This window comes from Vipera berus (genome assembly GCF_964194415.1).
Source record: "Vipera berus genome assembly, chromosome: 1".
Classification (NCBI taxonomy): Eukaryota; Metazoa; Chordata; class Lepidosauria; order Squamata; family Viperidae; genus Vipera; species Vipera berus.
The window spans coordinates 264,295,418-264,307,947 of NC_138202.1; the positions used below are offsets into that span (position 1 = coordinate 264,295,418).

General features: G+C 38.7%; 1 protein-coding gene across 1 annotated transcript in view; it reads left to right on the plus strand.

Annotated features, from left to right (window-relative positions):
* Window positions 1-12,530, plus strand: part of LAMA2 (laminin subunit alpha 2) — a 455,074-nt gene that overhangs the window by 253,360 nt on the left and 189,184 nt on the right. Inside the window, exons 16-18 of the mRNA XM_081312969.1 lie at window positions 2,646-2,759; window positions 6,300-6,427; window positions 10,728-10,814. Of these exons, the coding sequence (XP_081169095.1) occupies window positions 2,646-2,759; window positions 6,300-6,427; window positions 10,728-10,814 (329 nt within the window). The remainder of the gene's footprint in view (window positions 1-2,645; window positions 2,760-6,299; window positions 6,428-10,727; window positions 10,815-12,530) is intronic.

Consider the following 12,530-nt stretch of genomic DNA (forward strand, 5'->3'; position numbering starts at 1 on the left):
AGAAAAGATCTGACATCATTCTGCAACACTGTGTGAACAATTTCAGCCCTTAAAGCAGACATGTCAAACTCGTGATGCCACGTGATGTTGCGCAACGTATCAGAGCTTTTTTCCCATTGCCAGTAATGGGGTGGGACGTGGTTTCCTGGTGACGCGTCCAGCCTGTCGGCCAGCAGTTTGGTATCCCTGCCTTAGAGAATCTGTAAATGTTTAGTTTCCTGAACTCTCTCTGTACCTACACAGAGAAAGATTCAAAAATAGCAAGATACTAGCTAAAAGCAGTTGTGTCTGCATGTTCAAACCCATAAAAAAGTCAAAATATGATAGTCAGAATTGCTGTCTGGCAACTTATTGTGAAGTGCAAGCAAAAGTCAGGGGCTTGTCTGATAACTCATACTTGAAATATGTCACCTTGCCTGAGAAATGCCCATGCAGTAGATATAATATAGGGTATTGAATCACAATTGTTACGGGGGGGGGGAACCCTTCCTTTTAGATGCAGTTTCACGCATACACTAGAGCAGTGTTTCTTAAGTCAGCATGTTTAAGATGTGTGGACTTCAAACCCCAGAATTCCCCAGCCAACAAGCTGCTTGCTGGCCAATTTTGGGAATTGAAGTCCACACATCTTAATGTTGCTAAGGTTGAGAAACAATGCACTGGAGTGCTGTGCAGTCATCTGACCTCCTCACATGAGGGCTAAGAGTGTGGAAGGAACATATGGACGTATATATTTGGTTCTATCCTGGCTGTTTAGCTCTAGACATCGTTGTGTCAAGTAGGAAGTTCTAAATTAGTTTCTAGTTATATTCAAATGAACACAACTTCAGAACTTTTACCTCTTTGCCATATACAGGTAGCTCTTGACTTATGACTACAGTTGAGCCCAAACTTTCTGTGGCTAGTGAGACATTTGTTTTGCCCCATTTTACAACCTTTCTTATCACAGTTGTTAAGCGAATCACTGCAGTTGTTAAGTTAGCGGTATGGTTGTTAAGTGAATCAGTCTTCCCCACTGACTTTGGATGTCAGAAAGTTGCAAAAGTGGGTCACATAACCCTGGGACACGGCAACCATCATAAATATGAGTCAGTTGCAAAAACATCTGAATTTTGATCACATGACCGTTGATCACAGTGCCATTGCAACTTCAAATGGTCAGTAAACAAACTGTTGTAAGTCGAGGACTACCTGTAGTCTTGTAGTTTGACGTTTCTGAAAGTTCACTGCCCTCCTTGCTTTTATCCCTCTTGTAAAGACATTGAATGCCTGTATAGGGGGCTGATATTTTGTGTAACAGGTACCCTACACACAATGAAACAGTTTAACCAGGTTTTATTGAATTATCAACAAAATTGACTGACTTTACAAAGTACATTAAGTCCTAAACCACAGTTTATAAATGTATGGTTTTGCTCATACAATCTAATCAACCATAACCAAATCATATTATGCTTGAATGAAATGCAATTAAAAAGCTGCATTTCTCACAATCCTATCCCAATTTCTTGGATAAATATTAACATTTTAATTACAGCGGCATGGCTATCTATATAGAACATGTTTACCAATCTTTACACATGGTATTAACGTTCTTCCAGGCACATATCTGTGTGGAATTTTTCCATTCTACTAGGTCTATAAGTGAGGGGAATCAGAGTTATGCTTTCTTTTTGCCTGCTAATTTGCCTTCTTTTTCTTTAACCTTTAATCCAAAACAATTGCATTGATGTTTTAGCTATGGAATATCTTTTCTCTTGCCTTTTAGCCCTTTTTTTCAATAATTTGCCATCAATCTGCATATTAATATGTCAAGCTATCTTATTTCCATTCTTTACTTCTCTGCTTTTATTTTGCTTTTTCAGCAGAAAGATCAAGCTAAGACTTCTTTTAATCTTACTCCAACCTTTTCAGTTCAGGTCAGTATGTAGACAATCATACCAGTGAAACAAGCTTCTTTGTTTGGTTTTAGCAACACCAGCCTTTAATCCAGATCAAAACAGTTCTCAGTTGTACAAAACATCTGAACAATGTGTGTGCTAATTGCTTGGGAGAAATAACAGGGGGAGTGTCAGTCATTTTTCCTTTCTCTACGTGACATTTAAACCAATATATCAGTGGAACCATTGAATGCCTGGCAACACCATCCACTGAGCAACACCCATGCCAGAAGAGTATATAGACTAATATATTGGACTATGTTTTCAGCACACTTAGTTCCAAAGACAGGAATTGAGTTAGTCTATGGTCTACATAGCTGAATACTTTGCCTCTGAAAATACAGCCATGGTACAAAGTTTGGGGTACCACAGAATGGGTTGCAAGCAGTATTTCTGGATATGGAAATAGATGGAATGTTAAATCAAAATGAGTTATTAAAAAGAAAGCAAATTAATAGTACAAAACAGAGCAGGGTGATGAGATTGCAAAACACGCTCAGATATAAAACTTAACTGATTTGGAAGAAGGACAAGAGGAAGAAAACCATGGTCAGTGGACATATAATGCCATGTGTCTGATATCTTTATCTACATACTAAGGTGATAAATTATCAAGTGTCTTCTGTTTGCATATGTTAGTGGCACTCTGCATTATTTTTCTTTAACGTTCTTCATTGTATTTTTTTTTGTTCTATTTTTTTCTAGTCATGCTGGCCAGGAAACAGGCGAGTTAATGGCACTATCGTTGGTGGGATCTGTAGGCCGTGCACTTGTTTTGGTCATGCAGAGTCCTGTGATGATATCACTGGAGAGTGTGTGGTAAGTGCTGATTGACAGCTCAGGATAGTGTTGCAATTGAGTTAACTACCTTAGAGATGCTGACTAAAAAAAAAAAGGAAAGGTTTCCCCTGTTCAGTCATGTCCAACTCTAGGGGGCAGTGCTCATCTCTGTTTCCTAGCCAAGGGAGCCAGCTTTGTCTGAAGATGCTTCCATGGTCATGTGACCGGCATGACTCTATGCTGAGGCGCATGGAATACAGTTACTTTCAAACTGAAGTGGTACCTATTTATCTACTTGCATTTGCATGTAGTCAAACTGGTTGGTGGGCAGGAGCAGAGGCAAGTAACAGGAGTTCACCCCATCAAACTGACAACCTTTTGGCAGCAGCCCAGGGTCTTAACCACTAGGCCACCACACCCCTGTTAGAGATGCTGACTACTCAAATAAAAAAAAATAGCTGTGATTTGATAAGAAAGATCTTTATAATGGACTGCTTCTAAAGTCAGAGAATCTCTTGTCAGCATGATAAAATAGCTGTTGTGCATAAGGGTGAGCAAGAAGACTTTTGATATTTATCTGATAGCAATAGCCTTTATCCAAAATAGCAAAGGGAATACTTTAGAAAAGCTTCTGGTGTACAATTGTAGCAAATTACTAGCAACTGCTATTGTAATACATCATGCAGGTATAATTGTGATTCTCAGTAAATATCATAAAAATTCCTACAGAAGAAAATGATTGAAAAGGAAACATAGTTTAGGTTACATAGAAAGGTGCTTTTTCCTGTTTGAATGCATAAATCTTACAGCTGCCTACTAATTCAGAATTAAATGCATTTATGAGTCAGACTAATAATACTCAGAGTGCCAGTGTTTCCAACCTGCTCACTAGCTTATTTTGACTGTGTGAATTACGCTGAATAGACTGTTTTGATTAACTCAAGGGCATTTTAGTTTTATATTGTCTGACATGGCATGAAGCTTGAAACAACATTTCTCATTTCATTAGTCTTGCAGAAATTCAATTTGAGCCATTGCCAGTTGAGTGGGATATCATATTCCAGATTCCCTCTAGTATTTGAACCAACGTGGCATTGTTCTTCTCAAGGAAATGTTTCAAGGAAAAGGCTAAATAAAAATGCAGTGGATTTACAATATAAGCTGGCATTTGAAATACTGCTGTCCTTCCTGTTTTCCCTCTGAACGAAGTGCCTATGTATTCTGCAGTTCTGAACAAAATAGTTTAAAGTGCTGGACGTTTGAAATTGTACCTTCATGAATGGAACCTGAAATAATTCACATATTAATTCTATATTTAATATAGAAGTATTTACAGGACTAACTGTATCTTATGAAAACTGTTCCTCTTACATTTCCCTTTGCATCTCATTAGTGTAATGTAACAAATATATTTTTTTATAAATTGAGGTTTGGCTTTGGACAGAGGTAAAATGTGCAAGGCTGAAATACCTGGAATCTGCTTTCCTAAATGGAGTACGAGCCAAAACTTTTTTCTTTTTCAGTTGCATGGGTTTTGAGGGGGTGGGGAGGAAAGAAGTGTTTATTTGGTCAGTGTTTAACTTTAGAATTAGTTTTGGGTATTAATGTTATCAACAAATAAATTCAGTGTGGGAAGACTAGATAGGCAGGGGTTAGGGTTAGTGTTGCAAATTGAATTTCTTCGCATGCCTTGCCCCTCCCATATTTGTTCATTTCATACTACACGGCTCTGGCATGCCTGGCTGAGGAATTCTGGGAGTTGAAGTCCACAAGTCATAAAAGGGCCAGGTTCGAAGACCCTTGAGGTAGGAAAATACTGGAAGTAGGAACATACAGCATCTTCAGCGCCATATCTATCAGCAGTGTCTTATTTATCTGCAGTTTTAAAACGCTTCTCTGTCCTCTCTTCTGTAGTCTTCAAACACAGTCTATATCAGAGAAAACCACACACTATCTAAACCTTGAAAAACTGTTTCTGTTGGCTGTAAGTTAAGTAGGATTGCTTGGTGCCCAGACAGGCTATTAAATGCTGCAATTCAATTTGGATCATAAGACTTTTGAAGTGAAAGAAGGAAGAAAGAGAAAGGTAAAAAGACATACCACATCAAAGTGATTTGCCCCCTAACTAAGTCGTATTGCGCCTTTTGGCCTTCTCATTACTATTCATCATGTTTTTCAGTAATACAACAGATAATTTAAGCTGCTAATTTACTGATACCTCTTTTGAATCTTCCTTAGCTTTGAAATATAGTTAAAAAGAAACTGAAATATGTTTCTTTGACAGCTTGATTCATAATAAGATCTCAGATCAAGACTAGGTCTATATGAAAAAGCCTACCTCTCATATGCATGTTGGAATAACTTGCAAGGTCTTTGATCCCAACAGACTACTGCATACTGTAGTTGTGCACAAGCTATAAGCCAGACATGTCAAATTCGCGACGTCACGTGACATCACGCAATGTATCGGGACGGTTTTGCCGTTGCCGGCAATGGGATGGGTGGGGCTTCCGGATGACGCATCCAGCCCGCAGGCCGGCAGTTTGACACAACTGCTATAAGCTATTTGGTTGTATTACACTATAGGCACATTCTGCCTTGCACATCCAAAGCCATTCATGGACCTTAGTACCCTGGTTCTTAATCCCTAATGAATGTTGTATGCATGGCTACATGGCTTAGGTCCGGGATACTTGCAGGACCATCTGCTGCCGGGAACAAATTCCCATCGTCCAGTACGCTCACACAGAGAAGGCCTCCTCAGGGTACCGTCAGCTAGGCAATGTCGGCTGGCGACCCCCAGGGGGAGGGCCTTCTCTGTGGGAGCACCAACCCTATGGAATCAGCTCCCCCCTGAGCTTCGGATAGCCCAAAACCTCCAATCCTTTCGCCGCGGCCTCAAAACACACCTGTTCCACCAAGCTGACCTAGACTGACAGGCATCTTAATTAATTTATATTTAGTATTTTTAATTCATTTTTAAATTCTCTAATTTTTTATTGCACTGATGTTCTCAATTTCATTTATCTTGATTTATGCACTTATTATATGTTTTATTGTGAGCCGCCCTGAGTCCTTCAGGAGATAGGGCGGGATATAAATCCCATCAATAAATAAATAAATAAATAATTGTTGAAATATATCCTGAGCCAGGTTGTTGATGAATTAGAATTCATTAAGGCAATAAAAAGTGTAGTTAACTACTGGGGCAGGGAGAAGGAAGGGATCTAACAGATGCCACTTCAAATTTCTATATGGAAGATGATGGTTATAATATTAGGCTAGAGAAACTCAATCCAACTGCAGTCAGCCATCTAACTCACCCAAAGTGATCCTGAGTCATATATTGTTTTTCAGACTACCGTGGTTTATAAAGTTTTTAGAAGAATGCAAAATAGGCTAGAAATAGGCTATAAGATGGGACAGGCAATGAGTATAAAGTTTCAAGTCTTTGATGGAAACAAAGCATAAATTTGAGACCTAAGGGATTTCCATACCATGCTAGGCTGCTTTTAAAATTTAGTACTCTATGACGCACTGAAAAAGGATGTTTTGTGTCTTCTTCCTCTGTCTGTTTAGAATTGCAAGCACAACACAGGTGGTCGATATTGTGATAGATGTCTTCCTGGTTTCTATGGAGATGCCACTAAAGGGAAAGCTGATGACTGCCAGCTGTGTGCCTGCCCACTGAGTATATCTTCAAACAAGTAAGCTACAATTTCAGCCAGTAAAAATACTATCAAATTGTTCCTTGAAGTATTCCTTCATTGGTTACAGTAGTCCATGATAAAAAAAATAGATTAACCAGCATGAATGTACAACAAAAATTCACCAGTTGTCTTATTTTAATTCTGGATAAAGCAATAAACATCACAACAAAGTACATTTTCAAGGCAATCACACAATGCTCTATTTTATATTCCATCATTTTCACAATGTTCAGATAAAAGGGAAAAGGAAAACACTATTGTAATAGATCTATTATGATCCAAAAAGTTCAATTTGATAGGAAGACCTATTTATCCAGAGATTTTCTGAATAGAATAGAATAGAATAGAATAGAATAGAATAGAATAGAATAGAATAGAATAGAATAGAATAGAATAGAATAGAATAGAATAGAATAATAGAATAGAATAGAATAGAATAGAATAGAATAGAATAGAATAGAATAGAATAGAATAGAATAGAATAGAATAGAATAGAATCTGGAAGGGACCTTGAAGGTCTTCTAGTCCAGCCCCCTGCTCAAACAGGAGAACCTATACTGTCTCAGACAGGTGAATGTCCAGTCTCCTCTTAAAAATCTCCAATGATGGAGCGCCCATGATTTCTGGGGGTAAGCTGTTCCACTGATTAATTGTCCTCACTGTCAGGAAGTTTCTCCTCAATTCCAGGTTATTTCTCTCTTTGATCGGTTTCCAACATTGTTTCTCAGTGGAACATTTGGCAAACTGCGGTTAAGCCTATAGAGTTCACATTGGAATAGGAATAGCTGATTTCTTGGATCTTGCAGCCTGGAAAAAGTCTTGCTATGCTAATAACTGGCTGGATGACCCTTCTTATGACTGTGCCTTTATATGTTTAATTATAATATGCTTTTATAATAAAAGCATATGGTCCAGAAAGAAACCATAATTTCCTCTTGGAAGGCTCAAGAATTTTACAGAGAGACAAGGAAACCTTCCAATTTTTAGACAATGTACAGTAGAGCTGTGCAAGCTTGAAAAATAATCAGGAAAGTTATGCTAGCAAATTTTGTCTGCTGTTGGTTTAAACAGCCCAACTTTTTGCAGACTGCCATGTAAGCCTGAGAAAAGATGCTGTTATTTTAAGAAGTTGACTCATTAAATTTAATAAAATTCTTAAAGCGGCCAACTCTTTTCACCTGCTCATGCAGAAGCCTGTAAATTACAGGTTCCTTTATTCAAAGGCTGGGCTTATATAAGGGCCAAATAATTTCTTTCAGATTCTCAGCATGCACCATATTAACATGGAGATTTGCTTAGCTTTCAAATTGTCAGATGCTATTCTCAGACAGCTATAGTCTTCACAAAGCTGATGTCTATTTGCAGTACTTTGTGACATGTTAGTCTGTTACCAGCTCTATGTATTCTATGTTGGGCATGCCAAAGCAAAACCAGAGAGGAACTAGCAGCAGGCCTCACATGCATGATGGATTTGAAAACAATGTAGATGGGTGGAATTAGACTTAATTATACACAGGAAATACATATGGAAACTAAGTTGGAAAAAATGTTCTTTGTCTTGCTGGACTCTCCCTCTGGAACAGACATGTCAAACACAAGGCCCGGGGGCTGGATCCGGCCCGTGAAGTGGTTTCATGTGGCCCTCAAAGCCATCCTGGAAACAGTGAGGGAACAGCCCCCACTGCCTTGGCCCTGGCCCAGAGACCCTCCTTCTGCCAGAGACCCTCAGATCTGTCCCACTCCTGCCCAGGCCCCCATAGGCACCCTTGATGTGAACGATGTAGAGCTGGCCACACCCACCCAGTAGGCCATATGCACTCTAGCCACACCCACCCAATAGGCCACACCCACCCTGGCCATACCCACCCGGCCCCCTGAGGGCAACCGCAATGCTGATGTGGCCCTCAATGAAATTGAGTTTGACACCCCTGCTCTGGAATATACTGTACAACAGACATGTCAAACTCACGATGTCACATGACGTCACGCAACATATCGGGAAAGTTTTGCCATCGCCGGCAATGGGGTGGGTGCAGCTTCCGCATGACGCATCCGGCCCACGGGTCAGCAGTTTGACACCCCTCCTGTACACTATCTAAAACATCTGAAGTTACACTTGCGATATTTACATAAACAGCATACTTTCTGAGATTCCAATCAGGTCATGCTAGTTGATTAAGTTCAAAATTCACATACCTGGCAAACCAAAGAAATGACATGGATTTCAGAAATGCTTCTTTTCTGTTACTCACCAACTCTGTGCTGTGCTTCTCCTCACATAAATGGAACTATCTTTCCTTTCTCCTTCCCAGAATCTCTCACAATTATTTTGATAAGCAGAATTATCATATACAATAGGGATGGGCAAGTAGCTATGAGCTTACATGTGATGTGGCATTTTGAGGTCCACAAGATTATGATGTCAAAATTTAATTGCAAATCACCATTTTCAGCAATGCGATTTTTTCCCACATTTTTGTTTTTAAACATCCCACAATTGGTCCAGTAAGTTTCATGAGCTTATTCTTTGAAAGCAAGCAAACAAAAACCAATTTATCCCAATACCCTTTTTTCCCCCTGCAACTCTGTGCATGATGATTTAGTTCATACAATCCAGGGCGTAGTTACTTTCTTCTGATTTAAAACACCCTTTTGTATAATCCATCTGGGCTTTGGTTACTGGAAAATAAATCCCATTAAAATTAATGACTTCTCCTAAGTAGATACACGTTTGTTTTCTCCTGCTAATCAGAAACTCTAGATTTCAGCAGAAGACACAATAATTAAAACTGCAGCTTGTATGGTTTCTCTTAATAATGGTTACCTGTCAATTCATAAGACTTGTTTAAAAATCTCAGTTAGGTCTCATAATGTTGCAGATGTTAATTGTTAGTAGAAGAAAGACTGTTATCATTATTTGCTTATTTTTATTGCACTGCTACAATCACGTCAAACTAAGTTTTATCCTAAGGCTGCAAACCTACTGCTGAGTTGTTTGGAAAATTTAACATCTATGTAGTGCAAACAAATCTCAAAGTGAAATAAAAGGAAGAATAATTGAAGAGTGATCTCTTTAAAACAGTAGAGTGACAGATACCCTGTTGTTTCAAACTGCTTGTATCTTTCAATGTGCCAGCAGATTATCTCATACCAGTGTGTCAGTCAGATAGGGGAGGGAAAGAAATATAGAGGGAAAAGAGACAAGAAGGGAGAGCTACACAGCTAGGGCAAAATGCTTTCAGAGATAATGAACTTATTATATACATGCAAATGTCAGGATTCCCCAAAAGAAGCAACTTTGTGGCTGCTATGACACACAACTATTTGAAACTTCTGCTAGAAGTGGTGAAAAAACTGCTATTATGGTGAGAATGATTAATGAACTTTGCAATCAGTTTCTGCTACTACCTGGGGACAAGACCCTTTGAATTCTGTGAGATTTATTTTTGAGGAAATATTTCTAGATTTGCCTGACGATATATTGAAATGATTGGAAATGCCCACCTGTTTTGACACTCCTGACTGTGAATACTGGTAGAATTGCTTGTGGATAGTAACTAACTGATATGGAAGGTACTGTTAGCAGAATGAGAAGGAATGTGGTTGTTGGCTAGTCCCAACATTCTTCCCCTGAAATCTGCTCCAGTGACTTAGAAGACTATTCAAACTAGCACAGAAAGTTGCTGTCAGGAAACTATGTTCTCCCATTCTATGAACCTCTTCTGCCAACAGAAAGTCAACAAATGGATACTGCCTTCAGGCAAGCTTATAGTAAGATGTTAGATGCCAGTTATTTAGTCAGTTGAACTATGCAATTACATGCTGTTAGATAAAGTCCTTTAAAAAGCTGCATGATTCTCAACTTTCTTTCTCTTCAGTGCAGCAGTGTGATTTATCTGTTTAGGTAAGCTGGGATTATTGAACATCCCCAGCAATTGTCCTTCAGCTGCAGTGAACTTTCACTTGGGAATCTAATGTTGCCAGGCCCTTGGGGGCTCAGACAAACAACTGTACATTCCTGCTTTTTTAAATGGAGTAGTCTCATTGATAGACTAAGGGCCCATAACAACATGTCATTTGGATGCTGCCACCCATTTGAGCTATATCCAGTGTCGGCAGAAATAGCTTTACTGGCTGGAGCCAAACCCTAAGCCCTGTGTGTGAGACTAGACAGATTTTCCCCTTGCTCTGTTTTTGAAAGCAGCTGCTCTCAGAAAACAACAGTGGCTATGCTGCTAATGAGTTTCTTTCTATGCTTTTTCCCTAACCTGGTTCTTGCTCTCCAACAACAACAAAGTTTTAGCCCCACGTGTCATTTGGACCAAACTCATGGATTCATTTGTGATGGATGTCCCTCTGGGTATGCTGGCTTACGCTGTGAAAGGTAAGAAAGTTATGCATGCTTTTTAATTTTTATTTTTTGCATCTAAGAATGCGCCATTCTTTTTTTTTTAAAAAAAAATGTCTAATGTCTTTTTATATTAATGTACCCATGTTTAAAGATTTATGATACTGCCCCATACTTGCAATAGAGTATCATTGGCATGCAGGGATCCTATTTAAATGAGAAGATTTCTTCAGCTGCTTTATGAGCCAACAGGTATAATTTTCCAGATAAACATGAAGTATTACATTGGAAAAACATTTTTTCTCTTTTTTTTTCTTTTTGGCTGGGTTTTGTGAATGGTTTAATTGTTGTTATACTGTCTTCCAAATTTGTTTGGAATATCAAGAGTGTATTTAATCAATTATTCAGTGAGTTGCCATTTTCATCTCGGTTAGAATGAGCCAAACAATCCAAGTGAGAACGAAGGCGAGATTTATTTATCTTAATTATTTTTAATTGTGTGTTTTCAAACTTACTAGCTTTTGATTCTTTAAAGTGTTGATTTAGTATCTGAAAACAGGATTCTTGATTCTTGATACTGTCTCAATTACAAATATTTCATAAGTGTTCTCCCACCCACCCACTGCTTTTTGGATGATAAAAATGCAGGACTTCCCAAGTGAGTGAACAAAGACAAATGTAGACATTTGGCAGTCAATCGTGAAAACTGTACATCTTTCACTTCATTTTTTTTTGTTCTTTCCTTGAAGTAAGTTGTGTGAAATGTTTTTAAAATTATGACAATTAAAAGTCAATAGAAGGCAGGCACGATTCGAAGGGAGAGCATGAATTGCAGACAATTCAAAATCCCATATTTTTGCTGTGTTGAATTGTAGCTGATTCCTGGTGACTCTGGATGAATGGTCGCCAAGCTATTCTGTCTCTCAGCTCATGCAATTTTTGCAGATGGATTTTGAGGGTTTCCAGCACTTTGTCTATTCTAGCTGTGCAAGCTGGCCTGGAGACCCAATGGGGGAGGAGGACTACACTGGAGTTGGCTACTAGCCTAATAGCAAGACCCACCTCCCTCCTGCACTCCTGGCTTCCCTCCACCCATTTTTAATCTCATGTTACTGTACCTGCATTGTATATTCCATTGTTTACCTTTATTGTCTCATTACTTTGATACTGTTATGTTTACGCTTCTGTTTTTGTTTTTATTGCTGAAAGAGTAGTCTTTCAGCAAATAAATTTAACAGATAAAAATATTCATGTGTCTTAGCTGCTTCTTCTCCTTTTACCCACTTTACCTAGCATGGTACCATCATATTTTTCATAGATGAATCGGGTCTCCTGATGTTTCCCTAGTTTTAGCTTCATGATACTTGCTTCCTGTGAACATTCTACCTTGATGTCTTCTAGTTCTGAAGATTGGTTTTTCTCAGCTGCCCAAGGAATATGAAACAGCTTTCTCCAGCACCATACCTGAGAGGAGCCATTCTTATTCCTCTTGCTCTTGTGCAGAGTCCACCCCATCATCTGTATTTTATAATAGGAATATCATTGAATTGTCTAGTCTGACTTTTCTTTGATTGAAATGTCTCCATCTTTCAAGAATTTGTCTAGGCCCTTCAATACCGTTTTGACCTTTCTTATTTTTTCTCAATCTTTTTTACATACTCATTATCTTCATCAATTGTGGAGCCAAGATAATTGTAACTGCTAACTACTTCTGCCATTGTTTACTCTTGATGTTCATGTTGATGTACTTTT